General features: G+C 50.8%; 2 protein-coding genes across 2 annotated transcripts; both read right to left on the bottom strand.

Annotated features, from left to right (window-relative positions):
• Positions 1-213: 213 nt before the first annotated feature.
• On the bottom strand, positions 214-3,083 carry LOC119226192 (lysosomal membrane ascorbate-dependent ferrireductase CYB561A3-like). The gene is made up of 6 exons (XM_037483803.2): positions 2,513-3,083; positions 1,943-2,131; positions 1,408-1,616; positions 1,146-1,300; positions 821-977; positions 214-709 (listed from the first exon to the last, which is right to left on the bottom strand). Exons 2-6 carry the CDS (start codon positions 2,127-2,129, stop codon positions 683-685), a joined length of 735 nt encoding a protein of 244 aa, XP_037339700.2. The 5' UTR covers positions 2,130-2,131; positions 2,513-3,083; the 3' UTR covers positions 214-682.
• A 7,814-nt stretch (positions 3,084-10,897) lies between these two features.
• On the bottom strand, positions 10,898-15,749 carry LOC119227063 (tumor necrosis factor receptor superfamily member 10B-like). Its single transcript, XM_062558975.1, has 8 exons — positions 15,540-15,749; positions 13,064-13,175; positions 12,510-12,649; positions 12,306-12,407; positions 12,170-12,216; positions 11,785-12,078; positions 11,670-11,706; positions 10,898-11,330 (listed from the first exon to the last, which is right to left on the bottom strand). The coding sequence occupies exons 1-8, from the start codon at positions 15,574-15,576 to the stop codon at positions 11,029-11,031; spliced, it is 1,071 nt and encodes a 356-aa protein (XP_062414959.1). The 5' UTR covers positions 15,577-15,749; the 3' UTR covers positions 10,898-11,028.
• Positions 15,750-16,112: the final 363 nt, after the last annotated feature.

The raw sequence follows: 16,112 nt of genomic DNA on the forward strand, positions 1-16,112 counted from the left end.
CTGAACACATTTTTATTATTTATTATTTGTTATTTCTCCAGTTAGCCTTCCAATTTGGAATTTGAATGTCAACCTCAATATTTTCCTTTTTCTTAAGGAGATGTCTGTCAGAAAGTTAAACTTCCCATGAACATTGTGTATCCTGAAGAGTTACATCTTGTGTTCTGGGCCTGTAACACATTCAGCTGTAACACTGCAGCTCAAGTTCAGATACTTCTACATCTATACATTAGTAATGAGAAAATTAGAAACGACTAATCAATGAATCCATCACATATACGATTATCGGGTGAGCTGCTGAGGAATCTCCTGAACAAGATCAAATGTAAAGATGCTGAAGAAGAAGTAGGCTTTGACCAAAACAACAGTTTGACACTCAGTCTTGGGGGTTATCACTCTTGAGTTTATTCAATTACCCGATAATAGTTCATATTGTCTCGACCTCTAAAACAAATCATGAGGTTGAGTGCGTGAAAATGAGAAATAAAAGCCTCTTTGTGAGACTTAACAGAACATTTTTGAAAATAAGGACTAAACGTTTCACATTTGCGATCACCAGTCCAGAACAAATGATCCATGAAAGGACTAATGAATGCTGGTGCTTCAGAGAAACACAACGTTGTCTTCTAGTGAAGAGCAGCTCACTGTGTCCTCTTCACGGCACGTGCACGTCCTCCTGTTTTCATGTGCTGTTTTCATTGAGCATGATCTGTAATTAAAACGTCTTTGTCACCTCAAAGCAAAAGCATCTCCTAGTTTGGTATTGACCGACAAGAGTATGACCACTGCCACGTCCCCCCCCCCCCCCCCCCGTACTCACAGGGACGGTTTCCCCATCTGTCTCCGGCCGCTGCCAGCTTTTATTGGACAGGATGCCGAAGACGACCAAGACGAAGGTGGCGAGGAGGAGGCCGAGGGCATTCGCAAACTTTGCCTCCACAGGCAGTGAGCTGTAAGATTTGCCAGTGATTCCATCGCTGCGACAGACGGAGAGACACGTGGTTACGTTTCTAACCAGGAATACTGATTCAAAACCTCATTTTCTTAATGTAGGAATTTCAAAGGGCTGCCATCCTGCCGGGAATAGAAAAAAAAAAAAGAAAGAAGACACCGCGCCGCCACCTGCTGGATATCTGAGCACTCACAGGTTGAAGAACAGCTCCTCCGTGATGCCGCTGATGCACGAGGTCAGGCTGAGGATCAAGATGGCTTTGCCCATCCAGACGTGGAGCGGCTTCAGGCTTCTGCGGAGGCGCGGCGGGGAGCACGGGAGCAGGAAGCCGGCCAGGCCGAGGAGCCACTGCGAGGTCAGACAAGGGCAGCGGCTTAGCTCAGAGCTCCTCACAGTTTCCTCACCACCTTTTTTTTGTTTTTTGTGTCGGTTCATTCCCTCAACGACGGGCTCACCTGCGAGGCAAACAGCGCCACGGTGCAGAGGCCCACCCAGCTGTGCAGGGAGTACACGTCGGGGATCTTTGAGGCCCTGTGGTAATCGAACACGGCACACAGGCCCAGGACGGACAGGAGCAGAGCCACCAGCATCAGGCCGCCGTGCACCAGCTTCCAGGGGAGCTTCCTCTGCTTCCAGGTGAACGGCACGCGAAACACCACAGCCGCTGCACCCAACACAGCCAAAGGTTGGTTAATACATATATATCGTATATATATATATATATATACCATTGGAGAATAATGACGTCTGATTAAAACTCTTCACTGGGAGAAAATACCTCCGAGCTCACTCAGACGCAGAGAAAGTGGTTTCATTAAACCACTCTGGATCAACCGCTGGATTTGTTTGAGTACATGCGAAGTGAAGTGAGAAAACCCCCCCCAAAAAACCCTAATCCCAGGTGACTCTGCTGACATCACAGAGGTCATGTCGCCGTTTTACAGACCGAGTTCTTCTCCCCGAGAGACTACGCCCCGTACCGTTACGTACCGAAGCCGTAGAGAACCACCAGCCCGGTCACCATGAGGACGGGGTGCCAGTTGAACTGCAGACCCGAGCCGTCCCAGGCGAAGCCTCCGTGCCAGTAGGAGCTCCAGAAGACCACAAAGAGCAGACAGAGCAGGCCCAGACACAGGCACGGCACGTAGGTGAACCAGAACCACCCGGACGGACCCATGTCTGGGAGGCACAAGGTCATTTCAATGGAAACAGACAACGAAAACCATGCATCCCCCGGGAATTAGAATGCAGAGGTGTCAAAATCATGATGAAATATTCAGATCATGAGATGGGATTATTGTTACTGGCTTTAAAAACGTTGTAAACTGATGAGCAGCTTATTTTCTAACAGTGATCAAATTCCCTTCATCTTATGAGAAGACGTGTTTCCACCAAAACACGGTGTCTTTATAACAAAATCTTGTTCAAGTATTTAGCATTAATGAATAATGCTCTGTGACAAATGAAAGCTTATTTCAGAAAACACTAGTGTAGATCAAATGCATTAGAATCGAAGTCATTTGAAAGTAAAACATATGCAGTAATAACAGCGGTATTTACCTCTGAAGACGAGTACGAAGCTTGAAGACGGGTTAAATGAAGGGTCGACCTGACGGCACTCACTTATTCCACCACCCTTCTACACCCACAGACTGTCCACTGTCTTTGTCCCTCCAGATGGTCCCTCCCAAAACTGCGAAGCCATCGAATCTCCTCTCCTGTCCATTCGGAGACAACAGGGCCGCCGCGGCACAAATCCTTCGTGACGGTGTTTAAGCGTGACGACGTCGGGGGGGGGGCTCGTGACGGAGAAAACTTTCATAACACGACTCACTTTTTGCTGCGTCATGTTTGGTTTGCCACAGGCTGTAGATCCTTGTGATTATAAGTGTGCGCGAGACACCTGTGTGAAGAGGTGAAGTGATGACACATTCAATCGCATTGACCCAGCTCATCATTCATCATTCATCCTAAAGTGACGTTATTTGTATTCTGTGGATTGAGCCTGCACAAACATGTCTTCCTGTCACTCCCTCCCAGGATCACATGCATTGTTTTCCAAGTCACTACGGGTGATTTTCTTTTTTCGCAAAAGGACCACGTGGCTGAGAGGGACCTCTTTTGCGTGTCATCTAATCAAACACAGCCCGTCAGCGGGAACAAAGCCTGCGATTGTTCGGCGGCTCACCCTGAGATCTGGAGCGAGGCGGCGGGTGATGGTCACAGGCGGCCGGTCACGCCAGGGCGGTGACGCCAGAGCTCCAGTTTTAACCTCCCGAGTGGCCGGAACGGAAAGGGCGGGAAGACATTTTTATTTCGCGTGAGCAGGAACGCAGGACAAACACTCAACGCGGGGTCGGGTCAACAAGCTTTATTCAGAGCCGCCAGCCCGGCGAGCACGCGCGGCCTACAGGTCGTACAGCAGCACGGTGACGGGGGCACTGGGCGCCATGTTGTGCATGATCTGCTTGGAGCAGACGGTCTCGTCGTCTGCGTCCTCCACGAAGACGGACACGAGGCGCGGCGCCTCCCAGGGCACCTGCTGGGTCTGAGAGGCCAGCACGCGGACGCACTCCACCTCGGGCCGGAAGCTGAACTTCTTGCCCCCGGGGAGCACGGCGGGGATCGCCTGCTCGTCTCCGGCCTGGGGGGCGATGAAGGCGTCCAGCGGCAGGGCCTTCTCCGTGACGTACACACGCACGTTCCTTTTGCTGTAGTTGCTCAACTGGCACGCCGTGTTCAAGAGGTTTCCCATGCTGTCGGGTCGGGTCGGGGCTGCAGGTTTTGCTTTGAGCTTGAGGCTATAATAGTAAAATGGACAATGTGAGAGACAACACCCCAAGGCCACTTTTATGACGTTATCATTCATAAACATTTAGCTTGAATATTTTTATATTCTTATTTTTACTCCCCTCACTAATATCTATTGCACACCAGCCTTCTAGCAGGTGCTCATCACCTTCATTGTACCTGCACATACAAGGAGCTTGTATCAAACAAAACATTTGCATTTTATTACACGTTACAGCTGTGACTATCTTACAATGGTACAATGTGGCGTCATCCATTTTATTTAATATGGTGCACATTACACTGTCCACTCAAGCATTTGATGATTGATGCTCTACATTAACAGAAATAAAGAGACAATGCACACGATGCTGCGTTTTCATTAATAATAAAATAAAACTGTTCAGTTTCGTGTGCTTTCTGAAAGTAGGAAATTCATGCCATGAATTGTACAAAGTCAACGAAACAGGTTTAGGCATCATTTTAGTCTCTTCTTTCCGTTTAGTTGGGTGAAAAAAAGAATGAATTCTTACCTGCTACTTCACCGAATGGCACAGAGACAATAATGCGGCTGTCCTCCGGTCCTCAGCAGTAGGTGTCTTATAGATAAAATCTGATAAAATGCAAAAGCTCAGGGCCGAGCTAGGGTTGGGTAGGTAATGTACTGTAGAGATGCACCTGCCCCAATAGAGCAGGGCCTACGTGGTGTGTCTCTCACCTCACGTCCCTTGCACTGGCCAATCACATTTTTGTCAGTGAATAGACGTTAATAGTACAAATGAATACATTCCTTATCATCATCAGTATTTTCTCACTCACAATGCATCTTTTAATTTGTGCAAAAAATGCACTTGCATGTATGCATGTATTACAACTGTCCCATCACCCAGGACATTATATAAAAACAATACAAATCTCAGGTGGACAAGTTCAAAAGGAAAAGGAAAGGAAGAAGAGAAAACGATTCTTTCCTTGTGACAGAAAGTTGCCTCTAATAATAAACTGCAGATGGAGCACAGCCCGTTTGCTGCATGGTTTGCATATTCAAAGTGAAATGAGAAAGCTGCAGTAGAGATAGCAGTGTCCGGGTTCCTCATGCCGCCTTCACAGAACTCATTCTCAGCACAATGAGGACGTGGCTGCTGCTCGTGTCCCTGCTCGTCTCCGACTCGAGTCCCCCCGGGGTAGGGGACCAGGCCAAGGATTACCCCCGCTGGACTTCATGCAGGAAGCTGCTTGGGATGAGCCCCCTACTGGAGATGATGGCGACCCAAACCAAACACCAGTGCACCCGGAGAAACGTGTGTGTGTGTGTTGCTGTGCAGCGCAGACTGAGGACCTCCCCCTCGTACGGGACACACACACTCCATGATGATAGCAGGTGCACTTTGTCCCATCAGGAATTTACAGGAATAATCCATAGGAATCACATCCCGGCTCGGGTATGCTTATTTCAGTGTTGGCGGTATAAAAAAAACAAAAGGAGCTTCTATAATGCTGCTTTCTTAACAAAATGGCTCCCTGTTGCATAAATACCGTGCTTATGTACTGTTATGATTACAACCATTGCCACAGCATTCCAGACTTTCCGTGAGCACATTATTTATTTGCTACTGTTTTCTCAGTCGCTCGAGGCCGTATGCGTGAATTACCAGAATAAAAGGTGGGACTGTTACTATCAAGCCGATCATTGCATAAACGAAAGCAGCCATCTTTATTAACAACCACTGTTCATTCACTGTTTTGTACTCCCTCTCTCGAGCTTTAGGGCAGAAACGACCTTGGAGAAGAGGAATATTGAGAACACAAAACATATATTAAAACTCATGGTTCAACAGAAATAAGGGATTAAAGTTACTGAAAGAACGACAGTTGCAGAAATGTGAATAACTCCCTCTGAGATTTCCCCGCCATTAAACCCGATATCAATGAGTGCCGCATGGCCGACAGTGTGTGCAGTTGGGTAATGTACCAGAGGGAACCACGCGCCATTAAAGTGGAAGGTTGCACGCTGAGAGAGACGCGCCGAGGCACTTAAAAAGGACCATTACAAGTTAAAGGATGCCACTGCGCGCTTTAGAAAACAGTCTGTAGCGACGTTAGCAGCTCTTTGCGCTAAATGCTAACGTCAGCTTGCTGCTACGCTACGATAACGATGCTATCACCCTGATAGTCCAGTGTAGCATATTAGAATTAGCCAATTAGCCTAATAAAAATAAAGTTCAGCAGAGGCTTATGGGAATGCCCTTAGCTCTGCAGATATGTGGTCACCAACCAGAGCGGGGCAGGAGCTTAAAATCTGACGTCAGTGGCGATGAATGAGTGAATGACGTTATCGCCCACTTGAGGCTCAGAATGCTCTCATCAATGAAGCCGTGCATTTTAAGAGATTTCTTTTGCATGGTGGCAGTTTTTTTCACTCAACTCCGTCTTCCTCTCCTTTCACCGCAGGTTGTTTCCCTCCTTCGTGGAAAAGGACGAGGAGTTCCAGTATTTCTGCTGAGGTCAGACTCTCCACCAGCGCTGCATGCTGTTAGTGAGACCAGCCGGTTTGCCATGGACATAATTAAAGGTCGCCCTGATCCATGGACAGCGCTTCATCACACGGCTCTCTCACAGGGTAAACCCAAGAGCTGGGTCCCGGGCGCCACTTTTCGAAAGGAGAACATGCTGACAAAGAGATTCGCCGCTGCTAGTGTGATTAGTTCCACTAAAATGAGACCGGCAGCGAGCATCGAGGAAATACCCAAAGAGAGGATTGCACAACCGAAAAGGAGACGGAAAGAAGGCGCGCGGAGGCCGATGTCGATTAAAGTTCACACAAAGTACGACAGACAAGCTGCAGTCCGTCATCACGGCGTTTTCCGAGCTGCTGCTCTTGCCCCTGGCAGCCCTGCGAGGAAAAGCTCTCATATATCACAGTTCCACTCACAGAGGTATTCAGCCAGGACAATGAAGACAGATGAACACTTGAACTTCAACTCGTTGCCTAAAAGAACTGAGGAACAACACCCTTCAAAAGCTGCGTCTGGTGTGCAGCTCCTGGTGGAGAACACGGGCTCCATCCGCAGGCCGCAGCCTCGGAAAGAGGCCCCTCGGGAGGACGACAAAGTGGATGTCAACGGGGACCCAATCCCACACAGAGCAGAGTCACGACGCCCAGGGAGAGGAAGTGGGACCGACGCATCACAAACAAACACTAATGGAAATGGAAACCAGGAGAGATTAGCCCACATCCCCCAGGCGGACTTTGTACTTAAGACGGATGACAACGATGGCAAACAAGTGTCCACTGAGGCGGAAGGAGAAGCCTTTACGATGTTATTCCTTCCAGAGTGGGAGACACAAACAGAACCATGGTCGCGTCTGGGAGCAGACCCTGTAAAAACAACCGTGAAGTTGCTTTATCGCCACCCACCCACGACTACAGTTATAAAGACGAGATTTATTATGGAAGCGGGGAGCTTGAAAGGGGCCCTGTTTTCGTTAGAAGTGTGTGTGCCGGACGGAACGGAGAGAAAAGCCCTAAAACCGGCAGAGAGAAGAGTAACCACGGCGTCTGCTCACGCCGTGGAACGGGTCACAAAAACGGCGCCCACAGACGCTAATGATTCACCTGGTGCAAATAGGGGCACGACTCCCACCGAACGAGAGTCGGTGACACCTCCACCTCCCACGCTCAAAGCCACGGGGCGCCGAGCCGAGACGCCGGCGAGCACCGGGGCGGCGGAGGCCCACGCGGACGCCCGGCCCCGATTCATCAAGTGCATCGGCGGGAACAGAGGGGCCCCGACCCGCGGCTCCCTCTCGGGCCTCCGGATGAGACAGGACGTCCCGGCGGAGACAACCACAGCTGGCGCGGGGACGGGAGGAAGAGGCGCGGCGGACAGGACGGGGTCGGACAGGAAAGGGTTCCAAGACAACCCCAAAGAGAACTCGGTAACATTTAACGCCATTAAAGATGTAAGTTGACTAGATTTGTGTGAGGATCCTGGGGAAATTAAAGGGATAGTTTGTCCTTTTTGGGAAATCCAGCGGCCAGAGTGGTCTCATTGATGCTGGTTAAGTGTGAGGCCAGCGGGCGATTAGCTTAGCTTAGCACGAAGAGCAACAGCTCAGCTACCAGTTTACTTCTCAGTGGTTTTAAGCTGTGAAAAAACAAGTTAAGAAACGTTTTAACCAGACGTGTTAATGGGTGGGCTCTCAGAGGGGCTGTTACCTGGATTTTCCATATTTCCAGTTTTGCTAAGCTAAGCGATGCTAAGCTAAGCTAATTGGCTTCTGTCAATACAAGTCAAGAGAAACTAGAGCGCGAATCATTGTTTACAAAAGGTAGAAAAAAAGCAGGAAACAGAACAAAATGTGGGCTTAATTTAACCTTAAGGGAGTTAAAATTATGTAATCCAACAAGGGTCAATTAGGAAAATTGATCCTAGCGAGCAAAAATGTTTGCATTGCAAATAATGAGCCACTAGAATAAATATAATAATTGATAAAGGGAATGAGTCTGAGTTCCTTTGCATCCCCCCCCCTCCCCCCCCCTCACAGACTGGGGATGACGGCGCGCCCTGCTGCGGAGGTTTGGTCCATCGCTCCGAGGCCGATGGATCCGTACCACTGGGATCAAAGATGGTTCCCAGGGACGCACCGAGGGAGGCGGGAGAGCAGGCGAGGCGGCCCCCCAGAGACCACCTCCTCGAAGAGGACGAGTACGAGCATTTCTATTATTTCGACGGGGTGCTGAGGAGGGTGAGGAATAATTTGTATCCCCATCAGGAGAGGGAAAGAAGGCGAAAGGGCAGCCGAGGTGACTCACAGAATGTGAGTGTTTTTGGAGTGAGGGACAAAGGAGACACTAAAGAGAATTTCCTCCGATACATCCGACGTCGTACTTCTGGGAATAAGGCCAGTGACCTCAAATGACCCACAAGGGGGCCGGAAAGAGAAGCGAACCTTGCAATAAACAACACAAAAGCATCACAAAGAACCACAACTGACTTTTAACTGCAGATCCAGCCAATGAAATGCAACATAGTGGAGGAGAACCACTTGGATATGTATGACATTTTGGATGAGATACAGTACAGTTAACGTACCACACACACTTCAGATGAATTCATAGTCCGGTTCTGATTATTGGAAAGTATTCACGTCCACATTACTGCACAAGTTTATATTATATTTATGTTGGTATTTACACAATTCTCTTGGACTCGAGTGAATTGTCTTTTAAGAATTATTAAATGTTTGATCTTCTTCCTCCATACATGTATATTTGATAATAAGAGGTTTAATGGCACGGCGATTGTAACCATGTTTATGTATATTGACTGAAGGAATGAATGAAAATACGACTTGTGTTTAAAATGAAACCCAACACGAACACACCAGTTATTTTCAAACAATTCAAAGACGCTCATCTGTACAAAACATTTATTTGAAATAAATTCACATAATAACAGCTTTGATGCATTTGCATAATTTAGATCTGAAATTCATGACAAGAAAACAGTAACTAAGAAGGAAATGGCTTCAACGCTGGAAATAACGTTTCTTCATGTCTGAACAGCTCAGGACTAGAAAATAAGTAAAAACACAGAAATGATTTTAGAAAACACGTGAAGTGCTCCAGAGTGAACAAAACATGCATTATGCTACTTCAAAGGCCGGGAGGAATCTCAGAAAAAGACTACAAGCAGTTCAACAGGAGTTAAAGGGAGAATGTTATGCAAGAGAAGTTAAAGGTCCCTGGAGACGGAGGCCGGCTGTGCTTTCATTGTCTGTCAATAGATGGCAGTGCCAGCACTGTAGCATCACTTCAGCAATAATATAGAACTCTGTGACTCTTTCCTTTGTACATGCCGCAGAAAAAAAAATGGGCAAAATCGAGGTTAAAATGTGTCAACGCCGACACCTCACTCACTATATATTCCTGCTGGTTTGTGATACAGCAGCACAAAGTCCAAGTTTGAGCTTCTTTTGAAATCCCCAAAAAATAAAATGCAATGATTTTTGAGTTACAACGGGGACGGAAAAGGATGCTCCTCACGTGCACGGCGGGGGGGGGGCGGGGGGCGCGTGCGTGCGTGCACGAGGGACGATGGTCCGCCCGGTCGATGCGCTACAACGGTCGGCTCGAGCTTCCTCCTTCTGAGAATGGACGTCACCTGGACTCTTAATTTGAAAGGGCACGGTGTGCGTATAGCATCGAGGAGAAGCTCCCCGCACACAAACACACACACACACACACACATGAGGTCTCTGCCCCCGACGGGAAATGGCCCCATCGGTGTGGGGGGGGAGGGGCCAAAAACCACTCGGACGGCACCTCTGAAAAGGTCGAGGTCGGTCATTTCGCCCCGGAGCTAAAAAAAAAACGTGCTCGTTTTCACTGGGTCGTTTGTTTAGAAAAACGGTATAAATAATAAAAAGTTATTATTCATCACAATAAATATGTCAATAAATAGAAAATGACCTTTCCAAGCTACATGGAAACATCATAGAAACGTTTGGCTGGACAGGAACACGGTAAAAGGCCGACCCCATCGCTCCGATCATCGACATCGCTGAATACATTTCAGTCATCAAACGGCACCCAGAGGGGCGAAACTTGGATTAGTGAAGCTGCGATTCGACCGCCCCGGCAAACCATCAAAAGAAAAAAAAGCCGGATTTCAGTTTGATATCCGACATGTGCCAGAGGTCAGTGCATCAAAGAGGCCCAGAATTAGCAACAAAGCTGAGGCCCCTCCTACAAACCAGTGTATATCCTCGTCCCCAGGTAGCGTACTGTGAGGGGAGGGCCAGGCGCGTCTCTCTCACACACACACACACACACACACACACACACACACACACACACACACACACACGTGTCGCTCCATTCGAGTCAAAGACACGCAGCCACGTCCTCCCGTGGAAGTGGACACCTTCACTCTATCTTATATATATATATATGTATATATTTTTAAAAAAACACAATTTCCTTGTCGTCTCCGGCGGCGACGTCGTCGAATCGGACCACGCGTCTCTTTCTTCATTTTTCGGCACTACGCCTCGCATCGGGCGAGCGGTTCGGAGCTCTGGTAAATACGGCTGGAGGCCCCCCGAGAACTCTGTCCCCCCCCCCCCCCCCCCCCACCCCTCTTACCGCCTCCTTTTAAAAAAATAAAAAAAAACTACTGGCTTTCTGAGGTCACAGAGAGGTCAGCCCTGTTGGTCGCACGTCCACAGGCGGCGTGCTCTCAAAAATCAAGTGTCTACTCCGGGGGGGGCTGCCGGGCCCCTCAGGGCGCGTCGGCGTGCTTGTAGTAGCCCCTCTGCAGGGCCGCCGAGGCGATGCTCTCGGCGGAGCGCCGCTGGTCCATGCTGAGCAGGGCCTCCAGCAGGTCGTTGATGTCCGCCTTCAGCCCCCGCCGCTGCATCCAGCTCTTCAGCAGCTCGTACACCTTGTCGGCGGGGGCGCCGCCCTCGGCGATGCGGATGTGGTTGTCGCTGACGCCGATCAGCCTGAAGAACTTGTTGTGGATCCGCACGTCCAGGTACTCGTCGAACAAGTCGAAGCTCTTCTTCAGGGACTTCTCGGACCCTTTGGAAAGGTGAAAGGGACAGAGGGCACATCGGGGGGGGGGGGGTTGGAAATGGAACGTGAGGATTTCAAATAAATCTCTTAAGCCGTGTCCTCGTTGATCTGGCGTGAGAGAAAGAAGAAAAAAAAAAAACACCAAAAAAGGCAACGCGTTCCAACCCCCCCAAAAGGCTGAGGAAGGGCCCGACTGTCATGAGGTCGTTAATCTATCGAGCAGATAACGCGAGATCCTGAGGAGATGCACTTTATCACGTCTTTGTGAGACGAAACGCCAGGGCCTTACGTGCACAACCCCCCCCCCTCCCCCTCCCCCTCCCTCCGTGGAACATGAAATCTTACCTTGTACAGGCACCAATCGATGCTGCAGAGGATCATCCTACAAAACAAAACGACAGATGTGAGCCATGAGGGTGGAAACCTAAAGGATTTGCAGGCGTCAGATTGCTCGGCGCACCGTGTCTGGCGGCGGCGGCGGGCGGGCGGCGGCGGGGCTCTGCTGGGGGCTGTGCGCGGGGTCCCCGGAGGAGGAGGAGGCGGCGGTGGGCAGGGCCGACAGGCTGGTCTGAGAGGAGCTGGTGGTGTTGGGCAAGCTGTCTCCGAGCCCCCGGTCCTCGTCTTCCAGGGGAGGGGAGGCCTTGGTCATCCCGGTCTCCTGCAGCAGGGGGCGGGACTCCGGGCGGCGCTCCTCGCCCTCCAGGCCGGCGTTCTGGTCGTTCTGCCTCTCCTCGGCCGTGGCGCCGCTCTCGTCCTAAACCGGGGAGAGCAGGAGAACGCCGACGACTCGCATCACGGGGCTCTTTCTCCAAAAAAGCTAAACACAAAAAGCGCGATGAACTCACGATGGGAATCTTCACGATCTCCCTGGAGTCACAGTGGCTCCCCGAACCTGTCCAACGGCGAGAGACGGACGGCAGTGAGGACACAAACGCAGTGAGAAAACGGGGCCAAAGCAAGAGAGCACGGCGCCAAACTCACAGGGCGTCGCGCACGGGCGCCGCTTGACCAAGAGCCACCAAGCAAAGATGGCGGCAGCCACGGCGACGGCGACGGCGGCGAGGGAGATCCACACGGGAGCAACTGGGAGAAAAAAGAAGAAAGAAATATATGAGTACAGATGAAGATTTAGGCTCAAAAAAGGAACCCCCGGGGATGTCGAGCAGGAGGCTTGGCGTCGGTTACCGCTGTCTGCCGGGCCGGCGGCGGCGGCGGTCGTGGTGGGGAGGCCCGGCGGGGTCTCCGTAGGGGACCGGTCCCGCTTGTGACACTCGGTGTTGGAAAACGGCGTGCACTTCTTCACCTCCTCCTCCCCCTGCTTACACCTGGAGTGTGGTGGGAAACAAGAATGTGCATTCGCAGTTAACGAAACACACAATGGAGGGGAGGCGAGGGAGGGAGGCGAGGACGGCCTCGTGGTCGCCGTTTGAGACGTACGGGGGGGTGGGGGGGGGGGACTGGAACGTCTCGGCGCCAACGCTACTCGTGACTCCTTTTAAAATGGGAACGTCTCGGCGCCAACGCTACTCGTGACTCCTTTTAAAATTTGTTTACCGCCCGGTCTGGGACCCAGTTAGAAGCAAGCGAGGATGAATCCGATAGCCAGCTGGTTCAGACGGAAGCGCCGCGGAAGCGCCGACAACGCAGAATTAGCCCGTTATCACATTAAAAACGGACGACGTCGATAGGCCCAACTGGAGGCTATTTCGGGGGGTTGAAAGGAGTCGGAGGAGCCTTACTTGGCGCAGCGCTTGCAGACTTCGCAGGCCTGGTCCGGGACGCAGAAGGTGCCGGCTCGGCACTGGCAGATGGTGTCCGTGGTTGTGGTGCAGGGAGCCGTCCGAATCTCGTCTGCCGAGGAGAGAAGAGAGAGTTCGTTTTGCGAGGGCCAAACAGGAGTAGTGGGTGGACTCCAAAAAATAAAGTGCAGCGATGTCTTCATGAGGAAGGTCTCTCCTTTCACTTGGTGCTCGAACTTTGCAAAGCAGACTGAGCTGTAGAAGTAAGACTTGGGGGAGGTATCCTCGCGTTTGCAGGTACGTCTCCCCTCTTTTAGCAGAATAAGGATGATGGGAGATCTGGAAATGGTACATTTATTGAATCGAGCCCACCTCCACGGGATGACCTTTCACGCTGATCTGATCTGCCGGCTCGCCAATTAGGGGAAAAACTACACCATCAGCTCGGGTCGGTTGGCAAAATGTGAGCAACGTGTTCAGACAATTCAAGTTTTAAAGTCACAAAGGACTTCACACGCGAGTGTCTCGAGCCGATTTATGATGTTCAGTGAACTTCAGTTTAAAAAAGGTGACGATTACACCTGGTCCAGGGACACAACGAGTCATCTGCCACGTGTCCATACATGCGGCGGGTATCAAATCCCAGAGCTGGCGTTCTGCCCCCACCGTGACGATCGTGACCACCTCGATGTTGCCGGGTAGACCGGGGAGGGGGGGGGGGGGGCGGATAGCACAGCTGTGGCTCAGGCTGTGCTATGCGAGGTTATATATATGGAACAGGCCGACGGCTCGGATCGCATGGACACACAAACGCGTGGACGTGGGCGACTGGCGCGTGGTTCAAAAGGTGTGGAGCCCAACGCTCCCCTAACAACATCAACATCAACAACAACAACAACAACAACGCCGCCACCTTTCACTGGGCGTGTGAACCGCCCTGAGCCCCCGCTTCATGTCCTTTGAGTGCAGGAGGCTCCGGTGAGTCAGCTCCGGAGCTCGTGGTGCTGAAAGAGTCCTTCTGAGGCTCTGAGAGCAGCTGCAAGACATGCGATGACTTCATTTAAACTTAAAGGCGGCGCATCCGGCCGGCTCTTTGGCGAAGAAAAAAAAAACACGCTGGTGTTCTGTACTTCTTTACTTTCGCTTTGAGTTTTAAATAAAAACTTGTTTAAAATACAAGATCATGTCAAAAGTGGCGAGAGGCCTTTCCGATGGCTCCTGCTCTCGCTGCATACACAGACCCACTGAACTGGTTCCTCTGCCTGAGCCACGGGGAACAATGGCAGGATGACATGAATCAAATGTTACACAACGATCAACACGCCAAGGAGACTTTCCAACGCGGAGGCCGTTTGGTTCCTCTCGTCCCAGGGCACTCGGCGGGGAACACTTTCATCTCTTTGAGATGTTTGAAAACCTAAAGAAACAGATCATGCAGAAACCGGATAATGACAGAACATCTTGGGTGGTTGGAATATTGGGAAGTTGTGCACAAACGAATCCTTTTGATGGCTCCAGCGAGGGCTGGACAGCAGCCGAAACAAAGCCGCTCTCTGACCGCTCACTTTGTCACGTTTGTTTGTCTTTTGAACAGGAAACCGGGTTTCTGTCGTTTTCGCTCGGTTCACGCTGCGCCGTTTCCTTCGGGCTGCTCAGCTGAAGAAGCGCCACGTCTACAGTGACGTGGGCCGATAATAGAAAGGGTTCGTTTAAAAAAAGCCTGTCCGTTTGAACTGATTTTGGTGTGCAGGTTGTCTCCCGACAGGAAGTGGGACGTCAACACGCCGCATGCGAGCCGATCGAAGCGAGGAGCTCGTTCCATGGTAACGTGCCACAGCGCAGCGCTTTAAAACCCGGGGATGACTGACAGCCCGAAACCCCGAAGACATTTGACATAAAGAGAAAATTCCTAACTTTTTAAACTAATTATCACACGGTTGCAACTGCTAAGGAACTAGAGCGAAAAAGGCACACAAAGCCGGCGCCATCAAAGCGCAACGAATGAGCACAAAAGCCGTCCCCGTGTAACAGAAGTCTCTTTTCTGTAGCTGCAGCCTTTCACTGGACACAAAGACGCCCCAGTGCAGGACACAATGAGACGACCCCACCCAGTTCAGCCAGGTAGGAGAGACACACACACACGCACACGCAGGTCCCCCGGGGGACGGGCAACGTGCTGACATTCAGCCCACGGGGGGGTACAAAACCAGGAGGACACGCCCCCCCCACACCCACTCTGTGGAACATCACAAGCTCACATCTCCAGACAAAAAGGTGTTCAATTACCTGATGACCACTTTGCAGATAATGGGGAAGGCAATTTAGGGGGTCATTTCTTTTCTTTTTCCTCTTTCACAAAAACGAAAAATCACCCCAAAAGAGGTGGGACACATTTTCAGTGTTTTTGAAAGATTTGAAGTTAGTCATGAACACACACACACACACACACACACACAGTACAGATGTTTCGGGTTACCTGAGCGGCAGTGCGTGCAGGGCAAGCAGCGGTTCATGCCGTTGGAGTGCTCCGTGTAGGTCCGTCCGTGCTCGCAGGGGGGGCAGGTGCCCGACTCGTGGTCTCTTTCGCATCCCTTCTGCACGTAGGTTCCTGCAAGCAAGCAACACTCGGGTGATGAGCGGGCAAAGGTCAAAGGTCATTGCTTTCTCTAACGTGGGAGAGGGAGTCGGCGATGGCAGCTGAGAAGAGAAGGTCAGCGGGATTCGACACATTTGCAGACTAGTGTGGTGGGTTAGGGGAAGGGGAGGAGGGGGGTGGGGGGGGCTTGTTTGCCCATTTTGGGCGTGCTGGGAATAAAACCACGTGAAACTCATGTGCTCTCTGGCTTCATCTGATGCAGCAGACGGGAAGACACTGTTAGTAGAATTTCGGGTATTCAGTAAGGAGAGAATTGGCGTTTGGCTCGAGGCTAGAAGGGTCCGCGGAGTCTGTCCGCTTACACGCAACCTCGTGTCGACACAAAACAGCACAGGGAAGAGTACGCTTCAGTGTCAGTTACACACCATTTGATGCCGGGCCATGTGTTTTTGG

Source organism: Pungitius pungitius, chromosome 18 (assembly GCF_949316345.1).
Source record: "Pungitius pungitius chromosome 18, fPunPun2.1, whole genome shotgun sequence".
NCBI classification, from domain to species: domain Eukaryota; kingdom Metazoa; phylum Chordata; class Actinopteri; order Perciformes; family Gasterosteidae; genus Pungitius; species Pungitius pungitius.